Here is a 15,792-nt window from a genome sequence, read left to right on the forward strand (position 1 = left end):
CGACTACAAATGCCTCTTTAATGGGAGAAGCAGACTTAATGAAATACTGTTATCCTGAATTGAATGCCTCTTGTGTGAAATACTCTTACACGTTAACTGCTAAATATCTGTTGTATTTTTTGCTGGTGTTGGCAATAACTGTGACTGTTATTGGGAACTCTGTGGTCATTGTGTCTGTAGCTCATTTTAAACAGTTGCACACACCTACGAATATTCTGGTGATGTCTCTCGCTCAGGCTGACTTGTTACTGGGAGTGATTGTTATGCCTTTCAGCATGATCCGATCAGTGGATGGATGCTGGTACTATGGAGAAAGCTTCTGTTTGTTGCACTCTAGTTTTGACATATTGCTCACTTCTGCATCCATATTTCACCTGATCTTCATCGCTACAGATCGATATGAAGCTGTGTGCCATCCGCTTCATTACCCCACAAAAATAACCATACCCATCGCATGGCTGATGGTGGCTCTGAGTTGGATTACAGCTGCAGGATATTCCTTTGGTGTCACATATTCAAAAGCAAATATAGCAGATCTAGATGAGTACATTAGTTCTATATCTTGTGTTGGAAGTTGTAATCTTTTGTTCAATGCACTGTGGTCAGTTCTGGACACACTGATATGTTTCTTTTTGCCGTGCTCAGTCATGGTTTGTCTGTATACTCTAATATTTTTGGTTTCGAGAAAGCATTCAAGAAAAATTAAGAGCACAAAACAGTGCAGTGAGATTTCTCAAAGCATGAAACATGAGAACAAAGCGGCAAAAACTCTCGGGATTGTTGTAGGTGCATTTATTTGTTGCTGGATGCCTTTTTATGTCAACTCTTTACTTGATCCCTACATTAACTTCTCCACTCCTCCTGTTCTTTTTGAAGTGTTCGTGTGGTTGGGTTATTTAAACTCAACAATAAATCCCATAATATATGGCCTGTTCTACCCCTGGTTCAGGAAATCTCTCTATCTCATTGTGACACTGAAAATATTTGCTTCTCATTCGTCTGACACCAATGTTTTTGTGACTTAAATAGTTTTAGTGCTCAAGATGGTTTTCCTTGAGATTTGAGGACTAACTAATTAACTGCTTATGAAGAAGGCCTATTATTGCAGTTATTGTTAAGTCGTGTCACAGATTTGTGAATTAAAAGTAGTGTTCTCTTCCAGAGAAGCCTATGGCAAGAGCACTAACAGGAACACAGAGCTGGATGTGACCATTATTATCAGTTTTGTAATTGTAAAAATATTAAGGGATTGTGGGAGCCATGCTCTATTAGAGTCTGTTAGTGTGTACTATTATATATATATATATATATTTTTTTTTTTCCATTTAAGTGACAATGTTCTCATTACTGCAGCATAGTGAGAATTTAGGATGTGTTTGTAAATAGTATACATTTTTATTGATATATTCATAATTGTATTAATTATAATTAAGTTTTTTCAAGCAAGTAATTACAATTACATGTATTTTGCAATGGAATATCCTCATCAGGCAACGTTGAACCATTTCAAATAAGTACAAAACAAAAAACAACACCAGGCAGAAAGATTAAAGTAAACATTTACAGAATTGTTTCACAGACTGATGCCGTCACATGATTTCCAGCTTTATTTTTCTTAGATGAATAATCAAATAAGAATAAATATAAAACTGTTGAGTCATAGGAATGCATTTTATGATCTTCAGGTTTATTACTTATTAACTTCTATAAAACCACTGTGTTTGTTTTGTGGTCATGAGAGTGAGAGATAAAGATTGAAACAACTTATAATTACTCAGAGTAAAACAAAAAAAAAGTCTTCTTCTTGAGGTTCGTAAATCTGAATAGTGTATGTACAAACCTTTTCCTAGAGAGGTTGGGATGCTAAGCAAAATGTAAATAAAAACAGAATGTAATGATGTGCAAATCATTTAAACCTATATGGTGGTTTCCCAGGAAGGGATTAAAATTAGTCCTATTTCAATGGAAAATCACAATACAAAATGCTGTGTAGTCGTGGATTACACTTACTCCCTGTCAGGGACACCACACATACGTTTAATTGAGAATAGAATGAAGAAAACATTTTAAATGTAGTAAATGGGATTTTTTTTTTTTTTTTTGAAAAATATTTAGAATTTTGAAATATTTAATGCCAGCAGTATGTTCCCAAAAAGCTGGGATGGGGAACAAATGTCTGGTAAAACTTTGTACTTTTAGAATAAATAAATGTGGTTAATTGGCAATAGGTCAGTGACTGGACTGAGTTGTTAAAAAAGCATCTTACAGAGGCAGAGTTTTTCAGAAGCAAAAGTGGGGAGGGGTTCAAATCTCTCTGAAAAAATGCATGGGCAAAAGTAAAATAATTCAAGAATAACGTTTCCCTGCATGTAATAGTAAAGCATCTGGGACTTTTTATCATGTACGTCACCATATACATTAAAATGTTATAGAACCTGGAGAAATCTCTGTATACATGCGACAAGGTCCAAAACCTGTATTAACTGGCTGTGGTCTTTGGGCCCTCAGGCGGCACTGAATTCAAAAACAGACAGGTTTCTCTAGTGGAAAGCGCTGCATGGGCTCAGAAACACTTCCCAAAACTACTGTCTGTGAACACAGTTTATTACCACATCCAGAAACACAAGTTAAAACTCAGTAATGCAAAGAATCCAGGTATAAATAGGATCCAGGAACACCACCACTTCCTCTGGTATCTGACCAAACTGTAAAATATTCATTCATCAAAATATTCATCTTTATTTTTTTATTTTCTCCAGTTTTACTAGTTATTGCATAATATAATTGTTTTGATTGTTTTTTAATTACTAGTTACTTCAAACATTATCACCTGTCTCAATATTCCTCAAGGTCAAATTTCTATGATAAATGTCAAATGACATGGTCAAGTATCATAATTCTGATGACAACTGAACATCAGTAACATCAAAATCTACTAACAGTTTATTTTCAAATGACAAAATACAGAAAGCATTTGTTTATCAGCTGAGACTTGTTATGATTGGACTACAGTCTCCCTGGTGGTCATCTTTCCTTGAGCTAGATGCAAATATAAGCTCTGGCTTTTCCAGAACTGGAGATCATTCCTCAGCAGTCTGTCCATGACTCCTTACTTCTACAGCTTTATATTGATGATGCTCCAGATTACAAACTTATCTCTAACGGATGCAGATTTAATGGAATACTGTTATCCTGAGTCTAACGCCTCTTGTGTGAAACACTTTTACAGTGTAACAGCTAAATATCTATTGTATTTTTTGCTGGTGTTAGCAATAACTGTGACTGTTCTTGGAAACTCTGTGGTCATTGTGTCTGTAGCTCACTTTAAACAGCTGCACACACCTACAAATATTCTAGTGATGTCTCTTGCTCATGCAGACTTGTTACTGGGAGTGATTGTTATGCCTTTCAGCATGATCCGATCAGTGGATGGATGCTGGTACTATGGAGAAACTTTTTGTTTTCTGCACTCTAGTTTAGATTTTTTTCTCACAACTGTCTCCATATTCCACCTGATCTGCATCGCTACAGATCGATATGAAGCTGTGTGCCATCCGCTTCAGTACCCCACAAAAATAACCATACCCATCGCATGGCTGATGGTGGCTCTGAGTTGGATTGCTGTTGGAGGATATTCCTATGGGCTCTTGTATTCAAAAGCAAATATAGCAGATCTAGATGAGTACATTAGTTCTATATCTTGTGTTGGAAGTTGTAACCTTTTGTTCAATGCACTGTGGGGTGTTTTGGACACAACAATATGTTTCTTTTTGCCGTGCTCAATCATGATTTGCTTGTATGCTCAAATATTTTTAGTTTCGAGAAAGCATTCAAGAAAAATTCATAGCACAAAAAAGTGCAACGTGATTTCTCAAACCATGAAACACGAGAACAAAGCGGCAAAAACTCTCGGGATTGTTGTGGGTGCATTTATATTTTGCTGGATGCCTTTTTATATTAACTCTTTACTTGATCCCTACATTAACTTCTCCACTCCTCCTGTTCTTTTTGAAGTGTTCGTGTGGTTGGGTTATTTAAACTCAACAATAAATCCCATAATATATGGCCTGTTCTACCCCTGGTTCAGGAAATCCCTATATCTCATTGTGACACTGAAAATATTTGCTCCTCATTCGTCTGACACCAATGTTTTTGCAGCTTAAATAGAACTAACCAATGAATTGCAAACAAAAAGTCTCATTATTGCAGGTTTTACTTAACCAGTGATAGGAGAGATGTGTCCAGTTTGTGCAGATATGCAAGAGTTTTAAATTACTTACAGGTAATTTGCACTGTAAAAATAGTTTAAATTCATCACCCTATCCCATTATAAAGAGAAAGACAATATATATATTTTTTTCTTAATGCAATTTATATGAGTTTAATTTTAATATAAATATTTCCCTTGAATTCAGGCAAATTCCATTTTATTCTACAATGCAATAGTCAGGGTCTGAGATGTTTAACAATAACAGCAACACACTCCTGGAAGTGACCATTGTTATTAGTGATGGAATTGTACAAATATTCAGGGAGGAGGTGGCTAAAGAGGAGAGGGACCAGCTGGCTTTCTATAAGCACACAATTGGAAAGCCTGCATGACTGTATAGGTTTGCATAGCGTGGGTGATTGTCACATCAGTGAAGGCACTGTTAATGCTGAATGATATATACCATTTTTGGAGCGGTAGGGTGCAATCCAGATGTTTTTTTGTTTATTTTTCACGGAAGACCTTGTTTATTTCAGTGAGACCAAGCCAATCCACTTTCTCCATAAACTGCAGCAGCATGGCTCCTTAGCAAACGAGTCCAGGTGCTAAAATTGTCTAGACTTGTCACATATTGATATCAGCTGGTAAATTATGAAGCAAGCAGCTGAAGTCCAATAGTAATGAAGAATGGGAAAACATTTTACTTTCAGAACTACAGTAGTTGGTCTCCTCAGTTCCTAAATATTTACAGAGTGTTGTTAAAAGATGAGCTGATGAAAAACAGTGGTGAACTCGAACTTGTCCCCACTTTTTTGAAATGTGTTGCTAGCTTCAGTTTCAAAGTGGGCAAATAAAACTTCTCAGTTTCAACATATAAAATCTTTTCTTTGTACTAGTTTCTTTTAAACATAAGATTTAAATAATTTGCACATTATTGCATTTAATTTTTTTTACATTGTTCTGGACATGTGGTTTGTACTTGAACAAACATACACACTGTTTACTTTTGTAACATTTACATTTTCTGCAGTTTTACAGGTTATGAAAAAATGTCTCACACTGCCAGAGTCTTTAGGTAGAATCTGCTACCTTTCACCACTTAACATGTACATAAACTGTCTGCAACAGCAGGAACATGCAAAAAGACCAATCACAAGTCTGCTATTTTGGCATGACGTGTAGAAGGAGGTAGAGAGCCAATCAGAACGCAGCTGTCAGAATCCTGACAGTGAGGCCAACTTAATGCATCAAAAGTATAAGACTCTCTCAACTTGTGGGTGGAGCGTCTGTGTCTGAGACGAGGTAAAATGTACATGTCATTAGGTCACTACACATTTTTAAAAATACAATTTGAATCAGAGATCAGAACCTCTGTCTGAATCTTCCTCAAGGTCATGTTTAAAGAGATATATGACAAAGAACATGATCATGTAGTATTTTATTTCTGATGAAAATTGGACATCGATAACATCAACAGCCATTGGCGTTTAATTTTGAAATCTCAAAATACAGAAAGAAGCTTACCTTTCTATCTGTTTACTGGTTGTTCAGCTGAGCTGATCCATTGATTGGACTGTGGTTTCCCTGGTGGTCATCTTTCCATGAGTTAGAAGCAAATATAAGCTCCAACATTTGGAGAACGGGGGATAATTCCTCAGCAGTCTGTCACAGACATGTTGCACTTCCACGTGTTTATGTAGAGGATACTTCATCTAACTACTAACTCATCTCTAACGGAACCATATTTAATGGAGTACTGTTATCCTGAGTCTAACGCCTCTTGTGTGAAACACTTTTACAGTGAAACCACTAAATGTGTGTTGTATTTTTTGCTGGTGTTGGCAACAACTGTGACTATTCTTGGGAACTCTGTGGTCATTGTGTCTGTAGCTCACTTTAAACAGCTGCACACACCTACAAATGTTCTGGTGATGTCTCTCGCTCTTGTGGACTTGCTACTGGGAGTGATTGTTATGCCTTTCAGCATGATCCGATCAGTGGATGGATGCTGGTACTATGGAGAAACCTTCTGTTTCTTGCACTCTAGTTTTGACATGTTGCTCACTTCTGCGTCCGTATTCCACCTGATCTTCATCGCTACAGATCGATATGAAGCTGTGTGCCATCCGCTTCAGTACCCCACAAAAATAACCATACCCATCGCATGGCTGATGATGGCCCTGAGCTGGGTTGCAGCTGCTGGATATTCCTATGGGCTCTTGTATTCAAAAGCAAATGTAGCAGAACTAGATGAGTACATTAGTTCTGTATCTTGTGTTGGAAGTTGTAATCTTTTGTTCAATGCACTATGGTCAGTTCTGGACACAGTGATAGCTTTCATACTGCCGTGCTCTGTCATGGTTTGTCTGTATGCTCAGATATTTTTGGTTTCAAGAAAGCATTCAAGAAAAATTGAGACCACAAAAATTTCTCAACGTGTTAAACACGAGAACAAAGCGGCAAAAACTCTCGGGATTGTTGTGGGTGCATTTATTTTTTGCTGGATGCCTTTTTATATTAACTCTTTACTTGATCCCTACATTAACTTCTCCACTCCTCCTGTTCTTTTTGAAGTGTTTGTGTGGTTATGTTACTTAAACTCAACAATAAATCCCATAATATATGGCCTGTTCTACCCCTGGTTCAGAAAATCCCTCTATCTCATTGTGACAATGAAAATATTTGCTCCTCATTCGTCTGACACCAATGTTTTTGCAGCTTAAATTGAACAAACAAATAAATTGCAAAGAAAAAGTCCCATTATTGCAGGTTTTACTTAACCAGTTGTGTCAGAGATGTGAGATTTCAAAGTAATATTAAATTCCAGATGAGCTTCTCCTCAGATGTGTCCAATTTGTGCAGATATGCAAGTTTTAAATTACCTACAGGTCATTTCCACTGTAAAGTTAGTTTAAATTCATGACCCTGTTCCATTACAAAGAGAACGATTTTATTTGATTTGATTATATGTATTATATATCAGAGTTTAATTTTATTATAAATATTTCCAGTTTTCCCTTGAATTCAGGAGGCAAATTCCATTTTATTCTACAATGCAATGATCACAGTCAGAGATGTTGAACAATAACAGCAACCTCCTCCGGAAGTGACAGTTGTTATCAGTGATGGAATTGTACAGATACTCAGGGAGGAGGTGGGTGCATGCATTGTTAGAGCCATTAGATTTTTCACATTTTTTATAAAGAAAATGTAATAATTACAACTCTCTTAATCTTAAGTAGAGATTGGGATGTTGTGACAGACTGCAGGCAAATGCTTAAACAATTCAGGAATAGTGTTTCTCAATTTAATAAAAATAATTTGGGGATTCCATTGTCCACAGTAGACAATATAATTAAAAGATTAAGAAAATCCAGCAAAATCTCTGTATGCAAAGGACAAGGCCCAGAACCAATATTGATTAACATTGGTCTTTGGGCCCTCAGACCACAGTGAATTAAAAACAGATATGATTTTGTAGTGAAAAATACTGCATGGGCTCAGAAACTATCCAGATCCTCACTACAACCACAAACAAAAGTTAAAACTCACAAATGCAAAGAACACACCAGATATTAACAGGATCTAGCAATGCCGAAACCTTCTTTGGGCCAGAGCCCATTTAACCATCCTGTCACCATCCCAGTCACTTTTGACTGAGATCATTTTATTCCATTATAAATCAGCAATAATACCAATATGATCACGTAATTTTGTGTTAGATCTTTTTATCAATGTCTGCTCCGTGAACATTAGAAATTTTGAACTTTTGTTTGATGTTTATGTCCCGCAGGCTTCATTTCCCTGAGCTCATACCACTTGTTGTTTTAGGGAAAAATATATACATATAATATTGGCTATATTGAATAATGAGATGAAACGTATTGTAGTGTTTGTCACAAAATACTTCCCTGAAATGAATACCAAAGTCACTTTTTGAAACCAGTTAAAGTTTATAAACAGTAGCACAAAATAACAACTTTTGTGTTCCTGGCAAAACTGACCAGTATGATTTATTTATTGAAAACAAAAGCCCAAATGAGTCTTCCTCCTTTGGGTTGTACTCTGTGTCATCTTCAACCTCTGACAGTTTCTCCTCTAAGGTCTCCTCACTGTCAACCTGGCTTCTCTCCTTCTGATCATGGTCATAATCAAATATGAGGTCCAGAGCTTCAGCTGCTGTACATCTCTTGGCCATTGACTAAACTATGAGCACGACCTCAGAAAAGCAGAGCTGCGAGAAAGGTGTATGATCGAAACATTGATGCAATTTTGTTTATCAACAGGTGGTATTCCCATAAGTTAAAATCTATATTGTCAACTGGTTCTGGGCGGCACGGTGGTGCAGCAGGTAGTGTCTCTGTCACAGCTCCAGGGTCCTGGAGGTTGTAGGTTCAAACCCTGCTCCAATTGACTGTCTGTGAGGAGTGTGGTGTGTTCTCCCTGTGTCTGCATGGGTTTCCTCCGGGTGAATGTCTGTGAGGAGTGTGGTGTGTTCTCCCTGTGTCTGCGTCCGTTTCCTCCAGGTGCTACGGGTTTCTCCCACGCTCCAAAAACACACGTTGGTAGGTGGATTGGAGACTCAAAAGTGTAAGTAGGTGTGAGTGTGTGAGTGAATGTTTGAGTGTGTGTTGCGCTGCGAATGGACTGGTGCCACCTCCAGGTTTCAGGAGGTGATTCCAGGTAAGCTCCAGACCCACCGCCGCCCTGAACTGGATATGTGCTTATAGAAAATGAATGAAAAAATGAATGTCAACTGGTTCCTGTGGTGGTTAACATGGAAGCCAAAAATGGGTATAAGATGTGTGCCTGTTTGTGCACGCGCGTGTACGTGTGTTTATGTCTGCTCAAAGACACGTTGAGGTGTGAGAAAGGCGAGTAGAGGTATGCCTGAACTATTTTTTATACACTAATTTTAGTCTCATCAATATATTTCCAATAACCTGTCATTTTTGACCTGGAAAAATATGGGTGTATACAAGTTCCATAAAACACACAATTTTTATTTAAAAAAATTCAGATTTATTTTAGATCATGGAACCTCATGACAAACAGATTAAATTTACTACACTTTTTAAAGAGGACATTTATAAATCAGTCAGATTTGACCAGTACACAACCAGAGGGTTAAGATGGAGGGAGTTGAAGTGTTCACTGGCCTGACAAATAAAATTTTCCTTTAGGAAATCTTATATACCTTGTCCACCAGGCTAAAGAGGAGAGGTACCAGCTGACTTGTTCTAAGCACACAATTCAAAGGCCAGCATGATTGTGTAGGTGTACATGTGACGGCACTGTTAATGCTGAATGATATATACACATTTTAGGCTGCCACTCAGACAGTTTTTTCAGGGAAGCCTTGTTTATTTCAGTGAGACCAAGCCAATCCACATTCTCCATAAACTGCAGCAGCATAGCTCCTTAGCAAACGAGTCCAGGTGCTAAAATTGTCTAGACTTGTCACATATTGATATCAGCTCAGAGTCTTTAGGTAGAATCTGCTACCTTTCACCACTTAACATGTACATAAACTGTCTACAACAGCAGGAACATGCAAAAGGACGAATCACAAGTCTGCTATTTTGGCATGACGTGTAGAAGGAGGTAGAGAGCCAATCAGAACGCAGCTGTCAGAATCCTGACAGTGAGGCCAACTTAATGCATCAAAAGTATCAGACTCTCTCAACTTGTGGGTGGAGCGTCTGTGTCTGAGACGAGGTAAAATGTACATGTCATTAGGTCACTACACATTTTTAAAAATACAATTTGAATCAGAGATCAGAACCTCTGTCTGAATCTTCCTCAAGGTCACGTTTAAAGAGATATATGACAAAGAACATGATCATGTAGTATTTTATTTCTGATGAAAATTGGACATCGATAACATCAACAGCCATTGGCGTTTAATTTTAAAATCTCAAAATACAGAAAGAAGCTTACCTTTCTATCTGTTTACTGGTTGTTCAGCTGAGCTGATCCATTGATTGGACTGTGGTTTCCCTGGTGGTCATCTTTCCATGAGTTAGAAGCAAATATAAGCTCCAACATTTGGAGAACGGGGGATAATTCCTCAGCAGTCTGTCACAGACATGTTGCACTTCCACGTGTTTATGTAGAAGATACTTCATCTAACTACTAACTCATCTCTAACGGAACCATATTTAATGGAGTACTGTTATCCTGAGTCTAACGCCTCTTGTGTGAAACACTTTTACAGTGAAACCACTAAATGTGTGTTGTATTTTTTGCTGGTGTTGGCAACAACTGTGACTATTCTTGGGAACTCTGTGGTCATTGTGTCTGAAGCTCATTTTAAACAGCTGCACACACCTACAAATGTTCTGGTGATGTCTCTCGCTCTTGTGGACTTGCTACTGGGAGTGATTGTTATGCCTTTCAGCATGATCCGATCAGTGGATGGATGCTGGTACTATGGAGAAACCTTCTGTTTCTTGCACTCTAGCTTTGACATGATGCTCACCTCTGCGTCCATATTCCACCTGATCTGCATCGCTACAGATCGATATGAAGCTGTGTGCCATCCGCTTCAGTACCCCACAAAAATAACCATACCCATCGCATGGCTGATGATGGCCCTGAGCTGGATTGCAGCTGCTGGATATTCCTATGGGCTCTTGTATTCAAAAGCAAATGTAGCAGAACTAGATGAGTACATTAGTTCTGTATCTTGTGTTGGAAGTTGTAATCTTTTGTTCAATGCACTATGGTCAGTTCTGGACACAGTGATAGCTTTCATACTGCCGTGCTCTGTCATGGTTTGTCTGTATGCTCAGATATTTTTGGTTTCAAGAAAGCATTCAAGAAAAATTGAGACCACAAATGTTTCTCAACGTGTTAAACACGAGAACAAAGCGGCAAAAACTCTTGGGATTGTTGTAGGTGCATTTATTTTTTGCTGGATGCCTTTTTTTATGAACTCTCTAACTGATCCCTACATTAACTTCTCCACTCCTCCTGTTCTTTTTGAAGTGTTTGTGTGGTTGGGTTATTTAAACTCAACAATAAATCCCATAATATATGGCCTGTTCTACCCCTGGTTCAGGAAATCCCTCTATCTCATTGTGACACTGAAAATATTTGCTCCTCATTCGTCTGACACCAGTTTGCAGCTTAAATAATTTGCCTCCAGTAGCTTCAAATAATGATTTGGGAATTAACCAATTAAAGGCCCAAAAGTGGTGTTGCTAAAGCAGTTGTGTCAGAGGTTGGAGAACCTAAAGTACTGTTAGGTTCCCGAGAAGCTTCTCTAACATGTCCAGTTTGGGCAGATGTACCACAATTTCATACTAATCACAAAACTAATCACATAATGAAATTATGTCAGATTCATGGCTCTGTTTAATTATTCAAATAAAAATATAAAATGATGCTATGTTGTATTTCTATACAACATTTTACTATTTTATATACGATCCTTCCTTTTGTGGAGATTTCATTGCATATCATGTGCTTGAAGTCTTTAAAGCTCCCAGTGTTGGATTGGAGCAGTAGAACTGTGTTATCTGATATGAGCTCCATCCAATACGTTCTGGATCAGTTCAACTTTTCAGTTCTATGGGCTGTTATATTCTTTTAATATTTTTATTAAGTTTAATTCAAATTTGTGAATCACTGGATCAAATCACTCTTTATTTAATATAAGCCAAGATGCACATCTTCAAACACTGTGATAATCAGTAACACGCTGACCCCAGTGAGGTGCAACAATGAATGTGCCCTACCATCAACGATATCTGTGGTCATTTTATTAGATTTTCAGCTTCATTTTTTCATGTTTAATGATTATTTTATATCTGAGAGGCTTCTGTGTTATTTTGTCTCATGTTGTTGTTATGATTATTATTTTTTATCCTAGACATTTTTTCCCATGTAAAATTCATTCATTCATTGTCTTATCCAGTTCAAGGCGGCGGAGCCTACCCGGAATCACTGGGCACAAGGCGGGAATACACCCTGGAGGGGGCGCCAGTTCTTCACAGGGCGACACACACTCACACATTCACTCACACCTACGGACACTCCACCTACCAACGTGTTTTTGGAGCAGGGGAGGAAACCGGAGCACCCAGAGGAAACCCACGCAGACACAGAGAGAACACACCACACTCCTCACAGTCACCCGGAGCAGGACACGAACCCACAACCTCCAGGACCCTGCAGCTGTGACAGAGACACTACCTGCTTTTTCTGATCAGTGTTCTCTAAACTTTTTATAACATTGATTAGTACATCAATAAGATCCATCTACATTATAGAGCTAGATATGTGTATGGAAAACTAGATTTGTAAAATAATGATGTAATTGATAAAACAGACAGTAAATTAATAATGGATTGATCTGATCAGTTTTAAGTACAGGTCCGCGCATAATGAGTTATACTTTCCGTTTTTTTTTCTTTTTTGATCTGTATTTTAACAAGATACACAATGTCTGTGGCTAACTGAACACGACCCATAATGGACCCAAACGTGAGTTTTAGCGAGTTTAGCCTTACTTAATGTTTATATCACTCTTGTGTTTAGCGAAAGTGGTTAGGTGCCATCACGTCATGTGGGAAATGGTGCTCGGAATGGCGAGAACAATTGCACAGTCGTGTTAGTAATAGAGTCCAGAGCATGCAGCCAATCAGCGGGGCTTTCCTGAAAACGGGTGTGAAACGTAACCCTGCGTGTTTTCTCCGCGAGGACCAATCAGATACGCGCAGAGCGGTCACGTGAGAAACCGAGCTGATAGGAAATCTGCTGCTGGAGACGGATTTTAGCACAAAGTCAAACCCAAGGTAAATCCCGAAAAGACGCGTTAATGTCGGAGGGAATTGGTAGCGAAGGGACGTGTTGGACTTGGAGCAGCTTTAGGAGCTGGAACAGAGCAGTTAAACGCCGAAGGGTGTCTGTAATGCTGTGTTGTAGGGCAGATAAACACAGGCGCTGGTGCGCGTTCATGTGGCGTGGACACTTTTATCTCTAGGTTTGTTTTTAAAGGTTAGCGCCGCAGTAAAAGGCGTCAGGTCTCAGTTTCAGATGTAGATCATGTGCGTTGTTTTTATGAAAATGAAGACCGTGTGCTCTCAGCCCTTTCAGCTCTTTACTGCTCTAACGCTGAAGGGAGTGTTTGTTTCCGCATTTTTTTCCGCTGTGTCTTAAAGGTCCGCAGGTGCTTTTGTGTATTTTTAGACGAGATGGTGGTGATGATGAAGCCAGAGATGAAAAGGCCTAAAGCTTAAAGACAGCTTCCTGTAAATGATCTCCACACCGCAGTGTAGTCGGGGACTAATACAGTAGTAAAACAGCTGACTGTGCTAAGACTCTCAGGACTTGCAGTAAGTTCCAGTCTAAAATAAAGTTCCACGAAAAGCGGTGGAGAGGCTGAACCAATAAAACAGGATGAAAATGGAACCAAAGATTAGATTTAGGAACTAAATGTTAATGAACGCATTAAAACTGAGCTTGACTCGCGTTGTTAAATGGTAGAGTAATATCTACCGTCAGATGAACACAGACTCCTTTTGCTCTAAATCCACTGTCAAAAAATTTTGAATACGAAACACTCAAGTTAACGTGAAAGTTATTACTCATTGCCTCAGGACTGATATAACGTAGAACCCATTATTCACTCATTCATCGTCTGTAGCCCTCATCCAGTTCAGGGTCGCGGTGGGTCTGGAGTCTGCCCGGAGTCACTGGGCACAAACTGGGAACTCGCATATTAGAAGCCTTTGTTATGTAAAATCTTTTCACTTTATAATGATTCTTTAAGAGGCTCCTCACAGTTAATAGATCTCATCTACAGACTGGGTTCCACGGTTCAGTTCCTCGCCTTTTCAAAGGGTTTAACTACGTGACACTCACTCTACAATCGGAAAGGTTTTGTGCTTCTGTTCATACATTCATCGTCTGTAAGTGCTTCCCCTTGATCAGGGTCGCAGCGGGTCCATGTTTCATACAGTCACACACTTTCTCTTTCTCTCTCTCTGGATTGTTTTGCATATTCACCACGTCACACTTTTGGAAAATGTTACAGTCACTCCAGCTACTGGTTTATTAATGTTTTTCTTCTGACTTTGGGAGGAAACTGGAGCTCACGTTTTAACCCAGGAAGCAGAAATCCAGGAGCTGTGTGGCAGCACCAGGCCCGAGTTCCTCTATGACGTAGTGAGCATATTTTCAGTGAAGTGTTGCTGTGTGTTTAAGAATGTCACAAAGGAGAATAACTGTATCCTTAAAATGCTTTTGTGAAAGTGAAACATCCATTTTCTTGTGAAAAAGTCACCTGACCGTCAGTGTTTTTGCTCCTAGCCTGTACTCGCGCTTCTTTTCTCGGACAGTGCAGCGAATGTATTGTTTAGTGTCACAGCGCAGGTCTGTGATCAGCTCGATGGGAGTTACGCTTGTCGTGATGTTTTCATTTATTTATATTTCTTTAGGGCTGAAGGAGCAGAGGGCTGTTGTTCTTCACCATGTCTGGATCTAGAGACCCAAATATGCTCGCTCAGACGATCGGCTCCAACATCCAGAACATAACGCAGCTCAGTGAGTAAGACGCGGGGTTCATGACTGACTGTGAATCAGGTGGAGGATTTGGGAATTCATTAGACACTCGTATGCAGAGAGACTTACGACTGTGAAACAAATGCAGCCTTAGTAATCCGGCCCAGACACTTTTATTGGTGTAGTTTGATATTCCTGTCTGAGCTGGGACGTGAACCTTGGCTGCCCACTGCTCTTCACCAGCTGCTGTTCACTTAAACAACACTCACAATCATTTACACTGCATGTGTAACTTGGCTTCTGGTTTGTTTGGTAATAAATAAATATCAGAGGGTGTCTGTAGCTGAGGGAATGTAGATCTAAGGCTGATCCATTTTCTGACATTTAACACTCACTGCTAACTCAGGCCCTGTTTACACTGAACATTAGATTAAATCACGCTGAAGTGGAGCTGTGCTGAGTTTAATGCGTTAAAAATCATTCTGATCCAGGGATGGTGAGACTTAGCCGAAGCACAGCTGAGTTAAAATGCAGCGGCTGAAATAGGAGAAGTTTTGTCGTTCAGTGGGAGCTAACTGCTTTCTTTCGTATATTTTACACCCAGTTTAGACACAGGCTAAAATTGAAAGTTGTGGGTGGGGGATGAGTGACACTGGGTCACAGATGTGTAAAGGATGGCATTATTTGTTTGTTTAAAGATACAAAGAAAGACCTGATTATAGTGAGAGCTCCACAAATTCAGGATCAGGGAATGTCCTGAAACATTCTGATCACAGTAACACATTTATGGTGAATGCACTGTTCCACTAAGTGTAAACAAGGCCTAATTAATGAACATGTCCCCACACTGTGACAGAAATGTGAAAACGTCTCAATGTGATCTGAGGGAAATTGGATTAAACAAAGAGACTCTTTGTCCATTGTTGTTTTGCACTTTTATTTCACTAGCGTCTGAAATCCAGAAAATAGTGAACCAACTCGGATCAGACAAGGACACACCGGATCTCAGACAGAAACTGTGAGTGGATTCACCTCAATAATAATGCGTCCACTGTAAACACACAGAAATGACA

General features: G+C 39.0%; 5 protein-coding genes across 9 annotated transcripts in view; all 5 read left to right on the forward strand.

Moving 5' to 3' along the window:
- The window catches only part of stx7l (syntaxin 7-like), a 300,211-nt gene that overhangs the window by 277,417 nt on the left and 7,002 nt on the right, over positions 1 to 15,792 (forward strand). Inside the window, exons 1-3 of one of the 5 annotated variants that reach the window (XM_066676998.1) lie at positions 12,907 to 13,011; positions 14,656 to 14,761; positions 15,668 to 15,737. In XM_066676998.1, coding sequence (XP_066533095.1) covers positions 14,689 to 14,761; positions 15,668 to 15,737 — 143 coding nt within the window. In that variant the 5' untranslated portion in view covers positions 12,907 to 13,011; positions 14,656 to 14,688. Of the gene's footprint in view, positions 1 to 12,906; positions 13,012 to 13,033; positions 13,200 to 13,228; positions 13,552 to 14,145; positions 14,384 to 14,655; positions 14,762 to 15,667; positions 15,738 to 15,792 lie in introns of those variants that run through there. The other 4 variants (XM_066677001.1, XM_066677002.1, XM_066677000.1 and 1 more) reach the window with 4 other exon arrangements.
- On the forward strand, positions 39 to 1,025 carry LOC136702806 (trace amine-associated receptor 13c-like). Its single transcript, XM_066677941.1, has one exon. The coding sequence runs from the start codon at positions 39 to 41 to the stop codon at positions 1,023 to 1,025; it is 987 nt and encodes a 328-aa protein (XP_066534038.1).
- On the forward strand, positions 3,135 to 4,163 carry LOC136702596 (trace amine-associated receptor 13c-like). Its single transcript, XM_066677724.1, has one exon. The coding sequence runs from the start codon at positions 3,135 to 3,137 to the stop codon at positions 4,161 to 4,163; it is 1,029 nt and encodes a 342-aa protein (XP_066533821.1).
- Positions 5,605 to 6,933, forward strand: LOC136702807 (trace amine-associated receptor 13c-like). The gene is made up of 2 exons (XM_066677942.1): positions 5,605 to 5,640; positions 5,911 to 6,933. Exons 1-2 carry the CDS (start codon positions 5,605 to 5,607, stop codon positions 6,931 to 6,933), a joined length of 1,059 nt encoding a protein of 352 aa, XP_066534039.1.
- Positions 8,988 to 11,349, forward strand: LOC136702808 (trace amine-associated receptor 13c-like). The gene is made up of 2 exons (XM_066677943.1): positions 8,988 to 9,041; positions 10,327 to 11,349. Exons 1-2 carry the CDS (start codon positions 8,988 to 8,990, stop codon positions 11,347 to 11,349), a joined length of 1,077 nt encoding a protein of 358 aa, XP_066534040.1.

This window comes from Hoplias malabaricus, chromosome 7, assembly GCF_029633855.1.
Source record: "Hoplias malabaricus isolate fHopMal1 chromosome 7, fHopMal1.hap1, whole genome shotgun sequence".
NCBI classification, from domain to species: domain Eukaryota; kingdom Metazoa; phylum Chordata; class Actinopteri; order Characiformes; family Erythrinidae; genus Hoplias; species Hoplias malabaricus.